The 22383-nt window shown below is 50.8% G+C and overlaps 1 protein-coding gene across 1 annotated transcript in view; it reads right to left on the reverse strand.

Annotated features, from left to right (window-relative positions):
* Positions 1 to 689: 689 nt before the first annotated feature.
* Positions 690 to 22383, reverse strand: part of LOC104470913 (calcium/calmodulin-dependent protein kinase kinase 1-like) — a 62041-nt gene continuing 40347 nt past the window's right edge. Inside the window, exons 9-15 of the mRNA XM_010086028.1 lie at positions 20250 to 20439; positions 19497 to 19550; positions 17894 to 17967; positions 13495 to 13582; positions 10533 to 10661; positions 9381 to 9484; positions 690 to 762 (exon numbers count right to left, since the gene is read on the reverse strand). Coding sequence (XP_010084330.1) covers positions 690 to 762; positions 9381 to 9484; positions 10533 to 10661; positions 13495 to 13582; positions 17894 to 17967; positions 19497 to 19550; positions 20250 to 20439 — 712 coding nt within the window. The remainder of the gene's footprint in view (positions 763 to 9380; positions 9485 to 10532; positions 10662 to 13494; positions 13583 to 17893; positions 17968 to 19496; positions 19551 to 20249; positions 20440 to 22383) is intronic.

Below are 22383 nucleotides of genomic sequence, written 5' to 3' on the forward strand. Positions count from 1 at the left end.
CAAAACTGAGGGACAAGAAGGAAAAAAAAAAAAAAAAAAAGAGAAAGAAAGGCATAGAGTGACAGCGCTCACTCCAAGAGGAAGATCTCATCCCCATTTAACTGATATCTGTAGAAGTTTTGCTGTCGACTCCAACAGGAGCAGGATGCGTCCCGGTATACAGAAGTGCTTACCTGTGCATTGAATAAAACAGTTGCCCTCTGATATAAAACCTGGCTCCAATGTAATTTTTTTTCCCCCCAATGCTTGAAACAGAGAATGCAGAAAAGCCAGGAAAAAGTCTCTGGGGCGAATGTGTTTGGTTTGCTGCGTTATAAATAAAACCACATTCATCGGCCAAGACACCCAACTACAAAGCCCACACGTGAAGCACAAGTGGAGAGCAAGGCACACACGGAGGAGCTCACGGACACCTCGCACGAGGAACGCAGCCGCCCAGGAGGCCGAGCCAGCCCTCTGCCAGCCGCGCTGCCCGAGGACTCGCTCTTCTTATTGCTGCTCTGTTCCTCCTCTCTGGTTTTCTGCTTTAGTCCATTTTGTTTTTTGGGGTTTTGGGTTGGTTTTGTTTTTTTTTTTTTTGCTTTGCAGGCCCTGGACTTGGCGATGAGGGCAGATGTGTGCTAGACAACACCACGATGGGTACAACAGCAGCAGCACGTGCGTGACCAGCTGGTGACAGCCAGGAGGCTTCAGGACGTGGCTTCGTCTTCACACACGTCGGGCAGCTCCGGGTCCCTGCCTCCTTCTCTGCTCCCTTGTTTTCTGCATGAACAGCAAGGAAATAAAGAGATTACAGGCACGTAGCAACGCAAGAAATGAAGCAGGGGCTGTTTTACCAACAGGCAACCCAGGTCAACAGCAACACTAAGAAGGAACAGCAACGAACCAGCCTGTTGTGCTGGTACCACGCAAACAGCTCGGCAATTCCCAGCTCGATGCGCTGCAGCGCTGTGCAACCGGTGCCCATACGCTTGCTTGGTCCCTGCGCCCCAAGGACTGGACTTTGCGCTTCCCTGAGTGCCCCTCTCCCAGCTGCAGCATCACGAGGAGGTGTCTGGTTTTTGGAGAAAGTCCTGCAGACCAGCGGCAGTGTTTCTGAATTACCTAGTTTGTATTTGGGGAGTTCCTGTTTGCTTTTCTGTAATTTGATTTTTTTTATTTTTTTTTTAAGATCTAAGTGATGGCTTGATACCATAACTGTTTCTCCAAAGCCCCGCTGTAAAAGCCAATAAAAACAGAATGCCTCTACCAGAAGCCAGTTTTCCCAACACAAGAGCTGTTTAATTGCAGCTTCTGTGAGTTTGGTCTCCAAAACAGCTCAGCATCCGAGAGCAGCAGTCCTTCAAATACAGCCAAGGGAATTTACTTGCATCGTACGTACGCCACAACAGCTTCAAGCCTGTTTCCCTGGCTCCTAATTTTTGATGTCTTCCTATGTAGAAGGCCTGAGCTTTGCTGTGGAGGTGGGATGGGACAGGGGCGGGGTGGGACACCTTACCTCTGCCAGCGGGGAGGCAGGCTCAGAGCTGCTCAGGGCATTGCTCTGAAGCACGAGTGAGACACTGGGGGTGATGGAGCGTTTTCCTGTCTCGGGCTGGGTGTCCTTTACAAGCTCCAAGCTGAACCAGCCAGTTGAGCAAAGCCAGGGCTGAGGCTCAGCTGCTCTCACAGCCACGCCAGCCACAGGCACAGCAGCACTGCTCCCCAGGACAGCAGCACTGCACCCCAGCGCATCCTTGAGGAGCAACGCCTCCGCCCAGCCCAGCCGCCCGTAACTGGGACTTGACCAAGCACAGAGAGCTGTCACTGCTCTAGACTGAATGGAGAAAATGTGACACCTCCAGGTGCCACCCACATCAGGGACCAGTGGCAGGCACTTGATGCACACCTAAAACACCTGTTTTCTCCATCATGAAGATGTGAAGATATCCACAGCGTAGAGGAGGCGATGCCACCCCAAGCTTTGTGTCTGGCCTCGCTCACACCAGCCCAGCTGCAGGAGAATCGGTCTGTGCGGACACGACAACGTGGCAGCGCTGGACTGAGCACACGGCGTTTGGGAAGCGTGGGTTTGGGGCTCTGGGGTTATTGGCTGGCTGGGAACAACACTGGAAGGACACAGCGGGCTGTGGCAATTTTTGAAGAAACCAGAAATTATCAGAATCACATTCCATTATCCCTCTGCTCCAGCAAAGCCCTGCGACAAACCTGACCTTGAACCCAGCGCATGGACCGTTTCTCGGTGGGGAAGGCTGAAGAACAGCCCCGACATCACCCTGCTGAAACGATTTATCACCTTGTGCAGGAACAGAGGCTCTTTTCTCCAACACAGTGCAGGCAGCTCCGCAGGACACAGCTCCCTGCCCAGCCTGCTCCGTGCAGGGGCGTGTTCGGTGCTCCCCACCACCCCCAGCAGCACCTTGCACCAGCATGGGAGGGGTGCAACACAGAAGAGGCTGACCCGACAGCCACGCAGCGGCGGGCATCAGCTGAACTCGCGTTGCAGGTAGGGCTGCAGAGACCAAGGCGTCAGCATTCTGCACGGGAGCCGGGGCTCGTGCTGTGAGGCCGGTGGCTGAACATGAATCTCCATTCAAGAACTCTTTTTAAGAAATAAGGCTGTATTTCTGCTACGTTATTTAAAGCCCAGGCGAGCGAAGCCTGACCTGTGCAATGACCCAGGAGCCAGGATGGCTGTTAACCACAGCGGCTGCAGGCAGATCACAGCCACCGGGTATTTACACTGAGCGTTTCGTGCCCAGCAAAGAATGAGCCTCACAGCACTTCCCTCCAAAACGCAGGCAGCATGGGACAGGGATGGAGTGGGACAGCCTACAGAGAGCTGGATCGGAGCACACACACACACACACACACTCTCTCTTGGGAAGTGCTCAATTCCTCCACTGAGTCCCCATTAAATACCAATCATCATAGAATCATGGAATGATTTGGGTCGGAAGAGACCTTAGAGATCATCCAGTCCCACCCCGTGCCATGGGCAGGGACACCTCCCACCAGCCCAGGTTGCCCAAAGCCTCATCCAGCCTGGCCTTGAACCCCTCCAGGGATGGGGCATCCACAGCTGCTCTGGGCAACCTGGGCCACTGCCTCACCCCCCACACAGGAAAACATTTCTTCCTCGGATCTCATCTGAATCTGCCCTTGTCCAGGCTGCTGGTGTCCCTTCCTCCCTGTCAAAGTTCTCTATGAAAAACGTCGGAGCAGCAGCGGCACCAGCTGTCACGCCAGCATCGTGTCAGTTCCCAGCCTCCTTCACCTGCCTTCTCCTGACTCTTTTTGGAGAATCTGCTAATCCTTCCTCATGTGGAGCAGGCAGGATCCTGGCTCTTGCTCACCCGTTCATCTCCGAGCGGTGAACCAGAGCCTCCAGAGCGGTGGAGCTGCTCCCAGCGGCATGTGGTTATCTCCTGGTCTCTCTCCCCAGACCAGACCTCCCCAGGCCTGGGAGGAAGCTGGGTCCTGCCTAAGCACTAGATCCCGGGACTTCACACCGAGATGTTTGCAAGCAGTTTGTCACAGGTTGCACTGAAAGTTATTCTGTTATTTATCAGAATTGGACAGACTGTTCCCTAGCAGGGTCTGTGCAGCTGGTCGGACAAATGACCAAGTTTTACTGAAGCTCTGGCTGGGATGGGGTGGTTGCACACACAGAACAGCCCGTTTTGCTCAGCCCAGAGCCCTCCCAGCGCGGCATCAGAGGCAGAAGCGCAGGGGAATCGGGGAGCGGCCAGAGCAGAGAGGGCTCCGGCTCTGTTTCTTTTGCATCATCACTAAATATTAAACCTCAGCCCCAATTGCAAAGTTCAGCCTCAGCCTTTCCCAAATTCTGTCGCTGCTCCTCCACAAATGTGGGGCTGAGCAGCAGTCCCTGCTAAAACCCAACTGGCTTTTTTCACCCCTCCCTCCCCAAAGGCAGCTGAAATGCCAAAGAACCACAAATAATAATAATGAAACCCAGCATACATCAACATTAGTGTCACACACACAGAATTACTGCAGCAAAATTGCTCCTACGGGAAGGAAGGACGGAGCAGAACGCTCTCACTACCACACAAATCACACAGGCTGAGGAGAGGACACATGTTTCTACAGCACCCCAGGGACACACAGACACAGAATTACCTTAAAGACGGATGCAAATACACAGATGTGTTTACGAGGAGCCTGTCCCTGAGAGCAAAACAACGAGACAAAGGAAGAAAGGGATCATGAAGAGGATGGCAGCAGGCAGGTGAGCTTGTGTTTCTGTAGCTAACAGCCTAGCGAGCAGAGTGAACCGGAGGATGGAGCATCACTCACACTGACCTGCAGCTGGAAGGACAGATGAGGACAGGCACTGGTAGCACTGGTACAAACCCACTCCAGCCCCTACCGCAGCCGAAAGCTCCAGATGGCTTCCAGCACACTGCTCACGTCCAGCTGTGCTTTCCTGGTCCATGTCGCACGGCACCTCTGGGGGTTCTGTGTCCCCTCACGGTGTCACCCCTGCGTGCAATGGGGCGTGCCGCGGCTGCGCTCAGCGCGGGCAGAGCCACTCGAGCACGGGGCTGCTCACCGGAGGGTCCGGCTGACAGTGGGGCTTTGCCAGAGGAAAATCCTGAGCCACAGCGGGTGCCTCCTTAGGCAGACTACAAGGATCCCCACCTGCACTGCGGGGCACGGCTCTTCCCGGGAGATGTGCAGTTCTATCTTTGCAGTGAAACTTGTCATGGCTTTTGGTTGGGTCTGGCTGTTGTGACAGCATCTATGTATCACCTACCCCAAACCCTCCTGGGACTGGAGACACACACACCGAGCACTAGCGGAGACCAAGGGAGCATCTTTAGTTGAAACATCTGGGAAATTGAAGGCCAGCCTGCAGCCGTTCCCCTGTTGCAGATGATGCTGTAACCCTGGCTGCCCTGGGGGGACAATCTGCAGCCTGTTTCTGAGCAGCCCTACGGCACAGAGCCCTGGGACCTTCTCAGCCCAAAGCCCCCACGAGGCAGGTACCTCTCTGCTGCTTTGGGACAAGCTGTGTCTGCTTGGGGACCTGGGTCAGCCACTTTTTTACCTCCCTCTCCCTGCTGGCTGGCTGGCCATGGACAGTGTGGCCCCAAGGGCGGTGACGGCTCTTCCGCTTTTTTTGAGAGGGCTGGAAACAGGGCAGGCTTTCTAAATACAGACTGATCCTCTGTACAGGAGCTGACGGCCGCATTTCATCAACAGCAATAGCAGCTGTAATGGGAAAGTAAATTGGGTCTGTCAAAACACAGCAATTAATTTGATAGGTAGTAGTTGCAATAAATGAGAGTAATAAAATGTGGTGAAGGCAGTGCTGACTCAATTAGGAGAAATCTGGAGCAGGCAGAAGAAACGCAGCAAACACTGCTAACAGAAACCCAGAACTTAGCTGTGAACGCTAAACAGCTGCGTTTCAAAGATACTCTGCAACTGGAACAAAAATTTAAAATCACCAGCTGCTTCCACAGCCACCGTTAAGGACGGGCTGGAAGCTGGCCATGGTCTGCATGCTCTGCAAGGCGCGATGGATCCCTGCATCTTCTGGCAGATCCTGCGTGAAAGGATCTGGACACCCAGCCCGAGTGACAGCACAGCTCACGGGGTGAAGTGACAGCCAGCAGCACCCACACCCTGCGCTTCTAGGTGTGCGGAGGCGCTCCTGTGGGAGAGGCAACATTGCAAACCAAGAATTGCTGAACAGGGGCGTCCTCATTGTAGTTCCTTCTACCTAGTGACTGCGCTTGCCATTGCAGCAGCTGCCTTTTTAACCGTTCAGTGCTATTAAACAAAGCAATAACTAACACCCAGGAGAGGATCTGCTTCCTCCAGGTCTAAGGAGTGCTAAAAAAGCCCTCTCTCCTCCCAGTACTAAGTTAAGAACCATTTCAAGTCACTGGTGTCTTAATGGTGTCTTCCAAAGGAACAAAGGCTGTGGTGAACACGAAAGACCTCCTGCTATCGCAGACACCAGCACATACAGCTCCTGCACGAAGCATTTCCGAGAACAGAGCCCAGCACACTGTGTGCAGGTAATTAGGAGAAATTAAAGATTCAACCACATGATTTACTTTCCTCCTCTCCAAATCCCAAAGAGCGAGCTGTTCAACTGGCTCCTTTCTCTTCCTATTTTCTTAAACGACAGATCCATTTTAAGAACCATCCATTAGGCATCAAATAGCAGAAAGCAGACTCAGCTGTCAGAGGATTTCCTGCAAAATATAATCTGAGTATGGGCACAGACGTACGATGCTTGAAGCAGCAGTGAGCAGGGCTCTGGCAATTTCACATGCAGCCTAATTAAATAAATTGAATACGAAGCAGGAGTTTTCTAATTGCTTTTCTTTTTTCTTATATAGAAACACAACGAGTTATTTTCTCCCTATAACTAGCAGGAGATGCCATGTTCCAAGAGGCGATTCACCTCTCTCTAAAGACACTGCCACTGGGGAGGAACAGCTCTGTGGTGGAGAGCTTGGGAACTTGGGGCTCATTTTTCTCCCAGCTCCTTGCTGGCGACCGCACGGCAGCGTGACCAGAGAGTGGCGACGGCTGCAGGCGCTGCCCTTCTGCCAAGTCCCACTTTTGGGGTCCCCTGTCCAGCTGCGGGGGTGGAAACGGTGCCTGACGTGCAGGAACTCTGCAGAGCCTTTACGCTACAACAACATTGTCTGTTCCTGCCAGGTCCTAGAAATTTATAGTCATGCTCACTCAAAACTTATTTTAACACACCGCTGTTCATAACATTTGCTCCGATGTGATATTTCATATGTTTATTAAGGGTGGTTTTCCTAGAGAACAACCCATGATGAATTAAGAACTCGATGGGCTTAGCATCCAGCTCTGTTTGCCCCCGTAGAAATAACACTGTAAGGAAGAGATAACTCACTGAACAGTGAACATGCCCATTTAGACTCTGTTCACTTAAAACCAACGTCATTAGATTCAATCATCTATTTAAATTTGAAGCAATTTTCACTAGATCCAACCACTCCAGCATTTCTCAAACCAGTATAGCATTTTCAAAGTCTGAAATAATAAACCATATTCCTTAAAAAAAAAAGCATCCCCGCTGTAGTGATTAAATAAACAACATTATTTTTGAAGAGATTTAGCCAATGTCTTTCTTTTAAACAGAGGGTTTCGAGATGGGGTCACAAAGCTCCAGTTGTGCAGGAATTAATTTAGGATAAAGTCAACTGTTACTGCCTGAAATTGGCACTGGTGGCACAAGACTAAGAAATTAAGTGCAGTGGAGAACTGGCACATTTAAAGACCATCCACATTTCTTTTTGGACATCTCTAAGCTGGGCAGAGGCCAGCCCAGCATGGCTCCAGCTCCATCCCTGACCTGATGCGTTCTTGTGAACCAAGGGCACCGGACACAGCAGCACAACAGTGGAAATTACACACGATTTTCAAAAACCTTTTAGGATAGTCCCAAACATGGGGTGTGAATGCAACCACGGGGCTGAAAAAAGCAGAGACAGGGAAAGATGCTGGTTTTGTGTAAGCTGAGAAGAATTTGATGAGGGTTTTATACAGGAGACAAATAAAAGTGGAGGTTTACAGCTTGTCTTGAAGGCCTAAAAAGATTTTAAAAGGGACTGGACACGGCTAATGTGGCTAATCAGAAACGTCTCGGCTACACCAGATCAAATGAACCGTACTTGTTCTGAGCAGATAACAACACACCCAGCTCCAGGCAGGAACCAGCCGCAGCATCAGCGTCAAGAAGTTTTCCCACCAGCTGGTTATTTAGTGGCACGGGCTTTCAAACATCTCCAACAAAGGTGAAAGGGAACAGGTCCCTTTTAGAGACAGGCTCAGGGCACTAGAAGAAGAGATCACCCTGAAATATCAATTCAGGAAAGCCTTAAAAAAGAAGAAATCCCGCCTTGCTCTGAATTAGCTGTCCCGGACAGCATGAATTATACGATAGATTTTTCTTCAAATTTAGTAAAAAGTTTCCCTATCTCAGAGCAATACAATGCAGTGACCAGGAACAGCAGTGACGATATAGGCAGGGACATGTCACATTAGCAACAATAAGGCAATGACCCAAGGGAAGCAAATGAGGACAAATCCCTTCTGCTAAGCTGGCAAAGGAGCTGTGACTGCCACGCTCTTCAGACATGTCCCCAGAGCAGCGCTCAGTCTACGGGGTGATTAACTGTTACAACTGCTGCTTAATATTAACTAGTCCGGGACTCAAAGGGAAAGCCTTTACTGAAGTCTCTGATACACAGTTGGGCCCTAAAGCATCCTCATCCTTAACTGAGCTGAGCCGTTGAACCTCCACACACCCCTGAGAGGGAAACACTCCTCTGCTGGCATTGTCAGAGGTGCAGCAACACTCTTAGTATGCCCCCGTGGGAGTCTGCTTGGCCTGGTACTGGGATTTTGGGTGGAAAAGGGTTGTTCTGGGACAACACAGCTTTGTTATGAACTGCAGCCTTACAGATTCTGCAGGGTGGGAACAGGAGAATAACTGTCCCAGGTCAGGCTAACAGTCCATCTGTTACTTACTGGACAGATGGCCCAGGATCCTGGCTGACAGGGATGGGTAACCAGCATGAGGGAGAAAAAGTACGAGCCAAGGAAAGGACAGAGAAATTCTCTCCCCACCCCTGTACATCCAGATCACTGTGTTTAATTTTTTTTGATGAATCTAATAGTCATTACTTTGTCTACTCCCTTTTTAATCCCAATATAGCCATTTATATCCAGGCTCCAAAATATCCTGTTTCAATGTCTTCCACCATTTCATAGCTGTCTGTAGGAAAAAATACCGTATGTTTTCTGAAAGGAAAAAGCGATGTCAAAGTGTTCTCCCCTGCCTGCCTATGCATCTCCACAGCGTCTCTGCCCAGACTCGGGCCCCAGCCCACAGACAAATCACATCATCCCACTGTGTGTTTATAAAACATGAAAACTGCTGATCTGGTGCCTTTTCCATTGTCCATAAAAAAAGGAGAGAAGAATGAAACCCTCCAACACATATCCAGACTAGACTCTAATTGAACTTATTTTAGTTCACCAATCTCTAAGGGATCTTTGATCACAGTGTGTTATAAACTAACGGGTTAAAAACCAGACAGGCACAGCACTTGACACGTGTTTAGGTCAAACTCATCTTGCAGAGAGAACTGCACCTATTAAAAGAGTATTTAGCCTGTTTTACACCCTTATATTTTAACCCTAGAAGACTTGATGTAGAATTTAGCCTCAGTATTTGATTTCAGGTGAGTTTTGTCCTTAAATGCTATGGAAAAGATTTCTAAACTGCTTCTGTCATCCTCCCCACACACCTTTACTGCGCACGGGCAGCAGAGCCAGGCAAGGCTGTATTTACGTACATCAGTAAGTTCCCTGGAGCAGACATGGACCTCTCCTCCCGTCTGGTCTGAACCTCGAATGGATTTCCGAAGGAGCGTTTTCTCAGCATGGCCTTCACCAGGATCTTTGAGGAAGAAAAACAGACGAGTGAGAACAGCAGGACTGACCAATTCCTTGCAGCTAGTTTGAAGGAACCTAACAACAGCTTCTTTAATGATTCAACAGGCATTTACCAGAATTACTGCTAGAGCATGAACTAGAGAGACCCACAGAACAGCTATTTGACTTCTAGGTGGTGTCAGCACCACTCCCTGGGCAGTGGGCTCAGACCTCTGGACACAGACCATTGCTGGCAAGAGGCAAAGCAGATGCTGCTGACCGCTGCCTGCTGCTCATGGTGGTCCAAGCCCATGAGGAAGAAGCACCAGAGCTCTCCTGGGCCCTCCTCCCAGGCAGGCACTGGCCAGGGAGTGCCACCAGCTCCTGGGGGTCAGGAGGCAAAGGTCGAGGGCAAAGGATGGTTTTCACTGCCCCAGCCAGCTGTTGGGGCAAGAGTCTGTGTTAACATCACACTACAAGAGTGTGAAAACAGGTCCCCATTGTGCTCAGCATCCCTCTCCCCAGGACGAGGAACCCATAAAGGCACCTGCATTGTAGTAATTGCCTGGAGCAGACTCCCCCCCGGCTACGCACAAACTGCCGAGGGAACCCCGAGCACCCACTCGTGGTCCCCCAAGGCTGGCGGGCACACACCAGCTCTACACTCCACTGGCAGATGTCCTCTTCCTGCTTCTCCAGCCAGGTCACCTCCAGGTTTGGAGCCTTCATTTCGAGGATCCAAATGAGCTGTCTTGCAACCTCTAGAATAACTAAACAAGCCACACTTGGGATGCTTCTGGTGTGCTGGGATGTCTGACACCAGACTCTTTGGGGATGCTACAGCTCTTATGAGAGCGGCCAGACAGATATAAACAGCACTGCTCACACGGTCAGGCGCTGCAGATCCAGGCTGCTGTGGTGCTCAGGGACACAAAAAGTTCCCACTGAGTTGAAACACCAAGTTTCTCATGCCAGGAGCACACGTGTACCCTCTCCACACCTCCTTCACCAGCTGAGAGCTTCAAAGTATGCTCTTGACCCCCACAGAGGACGCGGTTGTGGTTTATACATACCACAGCTGGCAAACTCGGGATCGTCTTCACCGAGTTCTTCACCTCCTCCTCCGTCACCTCCACCACTGTACAGTGCTCCTCCTCCAGCGGCAGGGGCTCCTGGCCGCCCTTGGTTAGCCACGGATGCAGCTGCGTGGGGAGAACACAGACAGCTGTGGGTCTCCCTTCTACACCAGAGCGCTACGGTACCAGTGACGAGAGAGAAACAAGGGCACAGGACTGATTACAGGGGTAAGCTGTTGGTGCTGCTCCATTTTCCACCTCCAGCAATGCAGTCCAACCAGCTCCCTTGGAAATCACTGCAATCTGGTGCCCATCCAGATGGCATCCCCTAATGCCCACTGCTGTCACACCCACGGCCTCCGATTTCATCTTGGAGGAACCCAACACCCTCTGAATCAAGTTTGAACCGGTTTGAAAATCTGAGCTACCCAGAGCCTTTTCATTTTCCCCTCATACGCACACATTCCACCTAGCGCGAGGCAGGCTTGCCGCCTGGGAGAATCAAGATCACTTATGCATCTGCACAAACAAGGGGTTAGGCGCTTCAGATGGAGTGCTTGGATCGGAATAGTGAGGCCTCGTGCTACTCCAGTGGCCTCCTGCCTACGCAAATAGAGAAATTCCACACCTTGCCATAAACACAGAAACCTCTGCACACCCACAAAAGGGAGAAGAGGCAGCTTCCCACCCTCCCTCCCGGTTGCTGCTGCGGAGGGGAGCTGACAGCAGGAGAGGGTGAGGCTCTCTGCTACCCACATCCAGGGCTGGATGTTCTGTCCGTTGGGGAGAACATCCTCCAGTGCTGGTGCTGGAAGTATTATTTGAAAAAGACAGTTACTGACATAGAATGTCACCAAAGTGATTCTACCCCCACACACACTTGAAAGACATCTTCACAGGTGTTTATTCGTGGCCAGAAACTTTTTGATGTTTCCTTCTTCTGTGTCTAAAACGTTTAGGGAACATGTGGCAACTAGAGAACACGTGAGTTAGGGCTGAGTTCGTTATTTTAGCCAAATTCTGGATCTACAGAAGTTTGAAGATCTAGAACAATCTTTTTAAACATCTGTGCCTCTTCATCACCTGCCTCAGCCTCCAGGACGTGGAGTTTAATTGGGATGGCTGCTCGCTGCCTACTGCCATTCCAGTGAGCTGGATGAAGGTGTCCAGAGCGTTCTCCACCAGCTTAGCGATGAGCTGCCTTATGGCACTTAAGTTGCATTTTCCAAAGACAATTAGCTGTGCTGACAATAACTCTTTTCAAAGACATGCCACACATCCAGGCTTAAGTGAAACCAATGCGCTAAACCCTACAGTTTACCTGGGGCTTGCGAACGTTTCAGTGAGGACTCTGCCTCGCCATGCGTTCAATGTTCCTCATACGAAACAATTTGCTTGATTTTAATGGTGAACAGCAATTCCACACCCAGTTGAGCAGAGCAGTTAAGATATTTGTCCAGCCTAACCCCTTTATATAACTGTACCACCTCCTTCCAGCTTTTTCCATGTTTATCAACTGTGAATGATCACATACAAGAAGCAGCACGAAACTAATGCTCACCAGCACAAGAACATTTGCAGCCACGTTGGGATTTTATCCTACAAGTAAGGAACATGAAAGAGGAAGAGGAGGAAAGTATGAAAACAGAGGAAAATAAAATGGAAGGAACCTAGGGAGGAGGAGAAGGAGGTCTGGAGCAGCCACTTCAGAACATCTAACTATGCAAGAAGCCCAAGCTGGAGCCCCAATGCCACGCGACCCGCTGCATGCTGCTTCAGAGCCAAGCAGCTCCTTGGGGTTAGTCTCTGAACACAAGTTCGGAGGGAGTGTGTCACCTCCTTGTCTGGACTGCATCAGTTGGGCTCTTGGTTGAACTCCCCTGGCCAGGGCCTTCAGGGATGGTGGCAGTCACTCTACAGCCGCCTCTGCCAAGAAGCTGCTTGGCCATCATCTTTCTTGGGGGAACAACAGAAGAAAGCCGCCCTTTTTCTACTGCCCTTCACAGGATGGTTTCCTTCCCTGAGAACACGACAAAAGCAGTGCTCAAGGCCCTGGGCTCAGACCAGCCTGGTACAAGAGACACAGGCTCTTTCAGCTTCAAACCCAAGTCCTCAAGCACACTGAGCATCTTCAGTGCGTGGCCAGGGGTCAGATCCAGCACCTTGCTCTGCTCTTCTCCCCAGGGTTCTCACAGGGCTCAGGCTCCTACGTGAAGTACCTGCAGGAGCTGCCACGTGAAGCTCCAAAGCCCTTCCCACCATCATTGGCTGTGGCCTCCCGAGCATGGAAGGAAGTGATCTCACCTTTCTTTTCAAAGTCCAACTTTCCTACTGCCAGCTTTGGTGGCAATTGTGCTGCTGTTGGCCTGAGACAAAGCAAGGAAGAGCTACGTGCCCCACGCAGGATGCTGATGGATCTCTGTGGAAGTCTTCAGAGCCTCCAGCAGGTCCGAGGCCTTGGTGAGGGGTGACAGTCCAAAGCCAAGCCTTGTGAAGCACTGTGGTCTACCCATCCTAGTCACTCCCTGTGTTAATAAGCATCTCCCAAGGCAAGCTGACAGAAACAAACGTGCGGCCTTAGGCTGTTGACCACACAAGCACCAGAGGATGAACACACTTCCAGCCCGTTACGCAGCTCCAACACCGACAGCACAGGCTCTGCAGCTAGCAGTCCCCATGCCAATGTCAATTCTCCTGGGGGATTTGCTAAGGATCAGCCAGCTTTTGAGCAATTTTCATTTAAATAAGTAAACAAGAAAGCTTTTGTCAATATTCCCCCAGCAAGAAGCAGCGGCAGAGCCACGGCATGCTGCAAGATGAGCACTCTCCCTTTCCGAGGCGCAGGGCCAGAGAAAGCTCCCAAAGCAAACCCCGGGAATGGCTCTGCCTCACTAGAAGGTACCAAAGGAACAACAAAATCAGTGGAGATAAAAGACTATAGTATCAATGCATAATTTACCTTAATTTCAGGGACTGTTATCCTTGTTTCTGGATTTTTATCGAGCATGCGTAGGATCAGTTCCTGGAGCTCTTCGCTTATCTGTGCTCTGAGTAAAGAAAAAAGCAGCGCGCAGTTACCAAGGGAATTGCAAGTGCTCAAGGCATGCACAGTCCTTACTGCAGATACTTGGTAGAGAACCTGCTCTGCTCAGAAGACATCTGCTCTGCAAATCCAGCCTGTGAAAGGGAGGTCTGGCTGGCCTGGCTCCTTCTCAGGCATCGCAGCCACTGCTGCAGGGTCAGGTTATCCTGCCGTGCCCACTAACGCAGCTGCACGCTCTCAAAACTCAGGACAAGGGCTCAGCTGAATAGATCTGAAGACATTTTTAAAGACAGCACGTTATTCAGAGGACAGATTCGGGGGCAACAAAGTGTTACTGAGAGCAGAACCGGAGCTGGGCTCTATGATCCAAGAAGGGCACAACTTCATTTGCAGAACCTGCATCATGAGCAACTGCGTGCTGGGAGGAACGTCCCCGTTTGAACTCAAGTTCCCAGCTAAGCTTACAGGCTGCGTTCGCTGAATTGCTGCTACAAACACTGATGGCAGCCGGTTCCGTAACTCGGTTTTTCCTGCCTGTACAGATCAGCCTTGGGGTAACAGGAGGGAATGAGCAGACATGACTAAAAGAGAAATGCATCTGCCTAAACCCAGAGACATGCTGTTCACAGGGAGCCCCTGGCCCTGCAGCCTCTGCGGCCAGTCCAAAGGCTTCCATGGTGTCTGTCACGAACGACGCAGGCAGCGTCTTTAAAACACGCTTGATCTGTATGATCAAAGGGCTACCGAAATCAAACGCCAGCGTATGACAGAATTGTACCAGGCAGCTGAAAGCCTGTATCACAAATGACTTCTGAGGAGCTGTGTTTCTGCACAGAGATGGGGTTTGGCAGCAGAAAATGTCACTGCCCAGCAGGGCTGGAGTTCAGACCGAAAACGTGGCTGAGGACCAGGTGCTGTGCCCACCTCCTCCGCACCCTCCCTAAGCAGAGGAGGGAGGAAACTATCCCAAACCTAAATGAAACCATATCACAGTGAGGGAGATTTTAGTTTGAGGAAAACAGAGCTGCCGTTTAATCATTTACAAATTCTTTATGTGGACTTTGGCTACAGGATCCTTAAACAACCACAAGGAAACCCTGCTGGTTCAGCGGGAAGGGGCAGAAAGTGGGTTCAGTTTAAAGCCCGAACACATTCAGATTCTCCTCAAGGGTCTGCAGCACCCAGGAAATATGGCCCAGACATGACAAAGGGCAGGATGAGTCCTCAGAAAGTCCCCCCTGCAGGGGACAATTTAGGTGGGAAGGGGAAGAACTGTGCTGCCCTTGAGATCCAGGCTCAGAGGATCAGCTCTGGGGAGGGACGGGTCAGAATAAACAGCCTCCTGAAGGAGGAGCACACCAAGGGGCAGGGGAGATGGTGTTTTTAAAATACGCAATATCTGATCTGTGCTAAACTAGCAACGGCTTTATTTAGAATACATGAAATAGAATAGATAATCACCTGACATTTCTGGGTACCAGGTGGATTTCTACGCAGCGCAGGTTTAACATCACAGGGATGTCCTATGGACAGCATCACAAAGTTTCAGGTGGGTTAGCACTGCATCCCCCTGGCTCTGTTCTTCCTTCTCTCCATTCTGCCAGGATGCATGCTGCACCCAATGGCATTTTGATCTGAAAAGCCTGTGCTAGCTGGAATTTCTCAGCCATAGTCCTGTAATGGCTCTCAGGAAAATGCCAAGCATCCCAGAGCTCAGCACCCATGTGGGAGGGCTGCCAGCACCATGGGCAATTTTACAGGGTGCCTGCAGGTCAGAGAACACCGTCCTAGACTTCAGGTCCTTACCAGGAGGGACTACACAAAGCTTCTGGCTCTCTTAATACATGTCTGGACAGAAACCTCTCCAGCTTGCTTTTTAGTGATGCCAAGGACTCGTTGACACGAATGAGAATCCAGAGCGATAAATATTTATCCCAGCGTCTCGAAGGGAAGGGAAGGGACGATGATGCTGGTACAGTCGGCTCCATCTCTATCGTAAAGGTTGTCAGGAAACAGGCAATGAGTTTCCATGGACTGGCTGCAAACAGCAATATGCCTTTTGTAGCCATGGTGAAATAAATGGAAACCAAAATATTCCTAAGCGTAGCGAGGTGCTAATTCTGTGGGAGGTCAGGGTGGATCCACTCCAGTGAATTCCAGCTTTATGTGCGTGTCTGTCGCTGCCTTTATCTAACAAGCAGACGCAGTTTAGACAGCCATCAACACTCAGTAACACTCTGCTCCCCCAACACCCTGACCAGGGGTGCAGCTTTTTTTAGACTGGGAGAGCAGGTCACCGAGAAATCTAAATAAACCATGCAGCTGAATTACTGCTGAAGGAAATGTCTGAGTGAAGAAAAGGTTCTTAGCACAACCCAGTTAGCCCATAACACGTTCGTAACTTACTGCAAAGACAGATGGGAACAGGCACTGGTGAGCTGACTGCTCAGCGTAATGTACGATGGCTGAGAGACGACAGGCATTGTGCCAGGACCCAAGCAAGCAGAGAGAAGACTGCCAGGGAAACAAACTTTTTTTTTTTTTTTTTGTGCAGTGCTGTCAAGACAAAGTCCTGCCTCGACAGCAGAGCAACAGCTGGGAACACGCACTGTGGCACGGCCAGCCTTCCTGCTCTTAATGACTGAAGCCTGGTCAGCTGTGAAACCTCAGCGACAGCACAGGGCTGGCTGGCCAGAATTGCTCTGTACCCACGACTGGGGCCTGTGTTTGCCATCTAATGAGTGGCCTGACCTCGTGGCCGCAGTCCTTGGGAGGTGTGCTCCATACAGCCCTCGGTGTGGGCTCCAGCAGCTGAGTGGAGATGGCTCCGTCTGAGCTACCTGCAGCGGCCGTGCTTCAGAGTCAACGGAGAGGAAACGCAGCCCGGGAGCCTGGGGCACGAGCCATCCCCTCTAAAGCCTAAAATAGGACAGCCACAGTACCCGGTGCTTTCTGCAGACTCAGGAGGAAGCCTGGGACTGCCAAGGCAGAAGTCCAGTCCTTCACTGGAGGTGTCTGAAAATTCAGCGAGCACCTCACAAGAAATTCATGGAATAGATGGTGGCTACACGCACGTACCGCAGGCTGCCTGACAACACCCCTCCCTTCCTCTCCAATACCAGCTCTGCCTGTCATTAGAGTTTTAATTTATACATGCTTTTTAAAAATCAAGTCATTTTATTTCTACGTTTTTATTAGAGTGAGCAATTGGGTCAAGAAGATCAAAAATTCTTTGCCCAACTACTTTGCTGACTGGAGAAGGACAACAGCATCCAGCTCGGGCTACTTCATCTGACAGCAACCCAGAGAAACAGATTAATCACCAACAGAAAGTCACCAGAGGCCTGAAGATGGAGGAAATCCTGAGGAGTGGCCCATGCATGAAGGGAAAGGCATGGAGGTTTGGTGGCGGAGACAGGGCACCATCATCTCCTGCCAGGCTCATCTGACAAGACCGCACTCATCCATCGCTCAGTGCCTCGACGCTGAACTTTCCACGGCTCAAATGGCACGTCAGTGGCCTTGGCTTGTCCCCCTGCGCTGCCGAGGGCGCTTCTGTGGGTTAGATGACACACTGGGACGGTGTGGCCGGCCATCCCACCCAGCACAGCCCAGCAGCCTCCACCACGCAGCTCTGATGGTGGCCAACATGGGTTTCCTTCACTGACCAAAGCAGGGTGGGGGGCAGCCTCTCGGAATCAAATAGGTAAATTAATTTCTGTTTTTTTCCATAAGTAGCCCCAGTCTGCCAGCACACAAGCCAAACACGTATTTTCCTGGAGCGTGTTGGGGGAGGCAGAGGAGTGAGGATGCACCAAGCTGCCATCATGTGTCTCAGGACAAGACTCCTTCCATCAGACGCTTCCCCCAGCTCCTAGATAAGTCCACAGAAGTGGCACGTGTCCACCTAGATGAGACCGAGGTCCATAAACCACATTGCTTTTGGAAACAAATACATTGAATCATTCTGGTGGCTACCACATGGGGAGAAACAAAATCCCAACCAAACCATGCCTCCAGCATCTCCAGGGTCAAAACGCTGGGGCAGAACTATAGACCCACACTGAAATCCCTTCACTTCCCAAGACTTCCAGAGCCATTTCCTTTAGTCCCTGTCTGCACCACGCAGACACACGAGCAGCAGAATGCCGTGACGAGAGCATCAGCACAAAACCCATGTGAGACCCAGGAGAACACACAGCGTCTCACCCACCCACCCCTGTCTGTCCCTCCGCGGTGACCTGCTGGTGTTTACGCTGCACAGTGAATAATGCTGAAAACTGAACTTTATTTTACAGCAGGAAAGTTCACTTACTCTTCTGGGAACTCGACAGGCTTGTTCTTGATCCTGTTATGAAGACCCAAAATATATTCATCTATAAAAGGGCACTGTAAAACAAACAAAAGGTTTTCCAGTGGTCAGAGGTCCTGGCACAGCTCAGGCGTTTGTCATTCACGTAACAGAAGCATACTCTCTGTACTCCCTTGATTTTACGCAGAGATGGAAACATATCTCCCCACATGTAATAAATTGATTTGTTCCTTATTAAAAACTAAATGCAGAAGAACAGCAGAAGGAATACGTAACTGGACTGGGATATTCCCCTCCATCCAGCCTACCAGGTGACCATGAACTACTCATTTTGCTTTTCTCTGCTCCACTTCTACCTGCAAAATGGAGATACTGATACCAGCTGGCTTGTCTCACTGCTTCGAGCTCTGTGACAAGCATCATTTGGAGCTGGGTATAAATATTAAAACACTTGGGTTTCCACTTTAAATTCAGATATCTGGATTCAAAGCACTTTTTTTTTCAGCACAGCTTTTTACATTGGGTTCATTTAGACCTAGATCCTGGCTGTCCCTAACCTGGCAGGGCAGTGAGTACCGCAGGGAAGGCAGGAGCCGCACACTCACCGGCCCTGGGAACATCTGCATGAAAACTGGAGGTGCAGGTCTGCTGGTTTTAGTGGGCTGGTGGGCCCTGCCTCAGCCTGCCTGGCCAGATTAAAGTACAAAATATAAAACAGGTACAAAATGTAAAATATTTACTGCATAGGGTCACACAGAACAGACAAACGTATCCTTGGGCTTGGTTTTATATTCCCTCCAGTGCTTGCCACAGAGGGGAGTACCATCACCATGAGGTTACACCAAAATAGAAAATCAAGGTTATATCCTGTCACTTGAGGATTTGGCCCAAATGAGCCACCATTACAGACAGGTCAGAGAATATCTTCCATCCTGACTTAGCTCCTCAAGATCACAGCAGCAATGGAGAGAGTTCTGCCTCTGCCATCCCCCCAGCCACTCCTCAGCCCTGAGCTGGATGCCCTGTGCCTGTGTGGTGGGATCTGCAGCGGTCCCAGGTTCAGGTGACACACCCGCACACACGGAGCACACATCCCTGCTGTTCTGCTCCCTCTGGCACAGCACGGGTGGGACAAGGGGCTTCTGCCCACAGCAGAGGGAAAAGCCACAACAGGAGATGGAGTTAGCAGAAGGCAGCTCTGGAGAGCCGGCTCTGCCAAAGCGGACTCCATCCGGCCCAACCAGAGCTTTCTGTCAGATGCTTTGCTAAAGTGCGACAGTAGCTTGGGATCAAACTTATGCCTCTCTCCACGCTCTGTCTGGCTTGTTCTGAAGCACAGGCAACGGGGATAACCCCCCGACAAACCGCTGCTGCTGCTGCTCTGGGTTTGCAGCACGAACAACAGCTCTGAATACAGGGACCAGCTCCAGAAACCATCCTTCCCACAGACACCAATGTCAGCCCCTTCTCAGCCACAGGGTGATCTGGGAAAACAGGAGCTTGCAGAGGGTGGGTCTTTGTTCCTAATATTTCCCTTTATTTGGAAAGGAATGAGACAAAAGCCAGGCAGGCAGATAGTCCCACGCAGGACTGAAAGGCAGCTTACCTTCCCGTAAACAAAGCAGTAGAGGGTAATCCCCATGGCCCAGACATCCAGTGCCTGAAAGAAAGCATGTGCAAGCAGTAAATGAGACGCAACACAGGTTATCTGAATGAGCTGGATTTTCCCCACCAACTCACAGCACATCATTCGTATGCATTTAACATTTCCTGGTTTATTGTGCAGAGTCTCTCTGAAGCAGGGCTCCCAAAGGCATCTGCAGCATGCCTGGGCACCCCCATCCTTGCTGTACAGCACAGCGACCAGCAAGCAGCCCCTTCCTACAGGGAACGACAACATTCAGGGCTGAATCTCAAAGAGTAGCTGAACCTCAGAAAGTCTTCTTCTGGGCATAAAAACCACACTAGACCCTATCCCCACATCTGCACCACAGCGCTCGGCAGCGTCCCTCGCTTTCAGGGGTTCAGGACCTGATGCTGATGCCCAGCAGACCCCTGTATCTCTTTATTTTAGAAGAGAGTTAGGAGTTTCCTCCTTTCCCTGTGGGCAGCGAAAGGGCTCTAACACAGCTCCTGTCTGGGCAGGGGTCCACAGCAAAGTCCACTCGCTGCACAGAACAGCCAGGGTAAATTTTGCCTGGGCTGAACACACAGAATTAGAGCTTCAGTTTTACTTAGCAACAACCCCAATCTGCACCACAATCCCTGGGCGGGCAACAAGCAAGGATGCAGGCGTGGTGCTGCCCTTTGTGCCGTGCCTGGGGGTCCCAGGAGACACTAGCTGTGAGCAAAGACCTACCTTTCCACTGAAACTTTTGCCAGTGTCTGAAATGGCCTCCGGTGCCATGAAGGCTGGTGTCCCTGCCGTGCTGGAAAGCTGAGCATCGTTCCCTTCAAATTGATTGCTGACTCCAAAATCGGCAATTTTGACGTGCCCATCATCTCCTAAGAGCAAGTTGGAAGGCTTGATGTCCCGGTGGATGCCTTTCGGGGGAGATGCCATACACTTCTCAGAGGCAGGGAAAAAAAAATAAAAAAATAAAATAAAAACCAGGAGCATGGTCTGCCACAGCAGCCAACCCACCCAGAGGAAATCTTTCCAGGAGGATGAAAATAAAGGTGCGAGCTCAGGCACCCCACTCAAGGCTGCTGCTGGATATGCAACAAGTGCCATTTCCTACAGCCGTTCCTTTTTGGTGCCTCACTGGGACGTACAGAGCACAACGCTCCAGAAGACATCTGTCACCAGTAATTATGCAAAGAACAGACACAGAAAGAGCCCAAGCAGCGGGACCAAGCAGAGCTGTCAGAGAAGGAAATCACTCAAATCCTGCAGATTTGCTGGGCCCCATCAGAGCAGCTGAGGGGTTGGGCAGCTTGCAGTATCAAAGGTTCATGGGACCCCAGTAAAAAGGTTAATTTTAAATTTGTTTATTTTGAAACTGCAGTTCCATAAAGCTAATCAAAAGGCGTAGAACCACACATGGAATTAAACAAGCCCAGAGGAGATATTTAAGCAACTAGCAGCCGAGCGCCAAGGCCAGCCAACAGCTCAGAGATCAGTATTTCCAGCTCAAAAGATGCCTCAACCATGGAGCAAACCCCAGCTGGTTGGTGCCAGCATCCCACCTCTCTCCAGCCACGCTTTGCAACGGAGCCAGAAATAGAGAAACAGCCTCAACCTGTTGTGCATCACCCCAAATCCGCACCACTGCACAAACCTGACGGCCACTGCGACCACCCGCGCACCCAGAGCCGTGGCCAAACCTCTGCTCCAGCTCAGCCCCGGCTCCATACAGCCAACTGTGGGCTCCAGCTGAACTGCCTGCACATCCAAAATGAAAGAAACCCTTGCAAAGAGCTTGGAGGCTGAGATGCACTGAAAATATCCGCTAAAACAATCCCTCTCGTTACAAGCTATCTAGGAAGCACTATTGCAGCTGCAGGAAAGCCACTTCTGGCCCCAGGGAAGCAGCAGCAGGGAGCTGTAGGGAAGCTGGTGGCTTCTAGGGAACTTGGAGAACAAATTAAAAAAAAAGTTTCAGAACATGAAATGGCTTCCAAAGTAGAACTGTAGAAAACCCAAGAGACTTTACCAAACAGGAGAGGAAACCCTTAAGTTTTTACTGTCCTTCCCAGGGGAACAGGACCCCTCGGCCTCCCTCCTCCCCCAGCCCCAGCCCCATTTTCACATGTCCTTTGTGCAAATGGCACGTGCTTGTTTCTATACCTCCCCATGAGCACTCTTCATCTCTTCTAGGAAACACACAACTGAGTGGGGGAAAATGCTGGTCTAACCCTTTCCTGCTTTACAAACGTGGTCCACACATGGCCACAAAGACCATCTGCCCTGCAGAGCATCCCAGCTGGTGTTTTAGGACCAAGAAAACAAATTTCACGGAACTGTTCCGCTCGTTTCAAGCCAAGTTTTCCAGCAGGCCGTGCTCAGGGAGGGGAAATCACACTTGCAGATATTTTTTCTGCAAGGACCTCTCCTTGGTGTAAAGCTCTGCAGGGGGATGCTGTCCTTGGCACATGAAAGAGCTGATCTGGAGACCCAGCAGACAAAAGCTGGCTGGAGAGCGCTGGTGCTTACATCCTCTGCCAGATGTGCAGCGAGTGCCTGGCCACGCTGCGAAGCCAGCCAGGTAATGCTGTCACAGCCCAGCCAGACAGGCAGGAGAAACACTGAAAACCCTCCAACAACAGGAATTACGAGGAGACATCTGCTCTGCAGCAAAGCTGGTGGCAAGCTGACATTTCATTATGATAATATAGGGAGAGCAAAAAAATGTGAGGGGCGAGTGAAGTTTCCCTTCAGGAGATGATGAGCTGCCTTTCGGGCAGGTGTCTGGTATCCTGCCTGACACCACAGGGCTAAGATCCCCAATGCCTCTAGAAAAAAAAAAAAAAAAAAAAAAAAAAAGCCCACA

The sequence above is a fragment of the Pterocles gutturalis genome, unplaced genomic scaffold, assembly GCF_000699245.1.
Source record: "Pterocles gutturalis isolate BGI_N339 unplaced genomic scaffold, ASM69924v1 scaffold35050, whole genome shotgun sequence".
In the NCBI taxonomy this organism is placed as follows: domain Eukaryota; kingdom Metazoa; phylum Chordata; class Aves; order Pterocliformes; family Pteroclidae; genus Pterocles; species Pterocles gutturalis.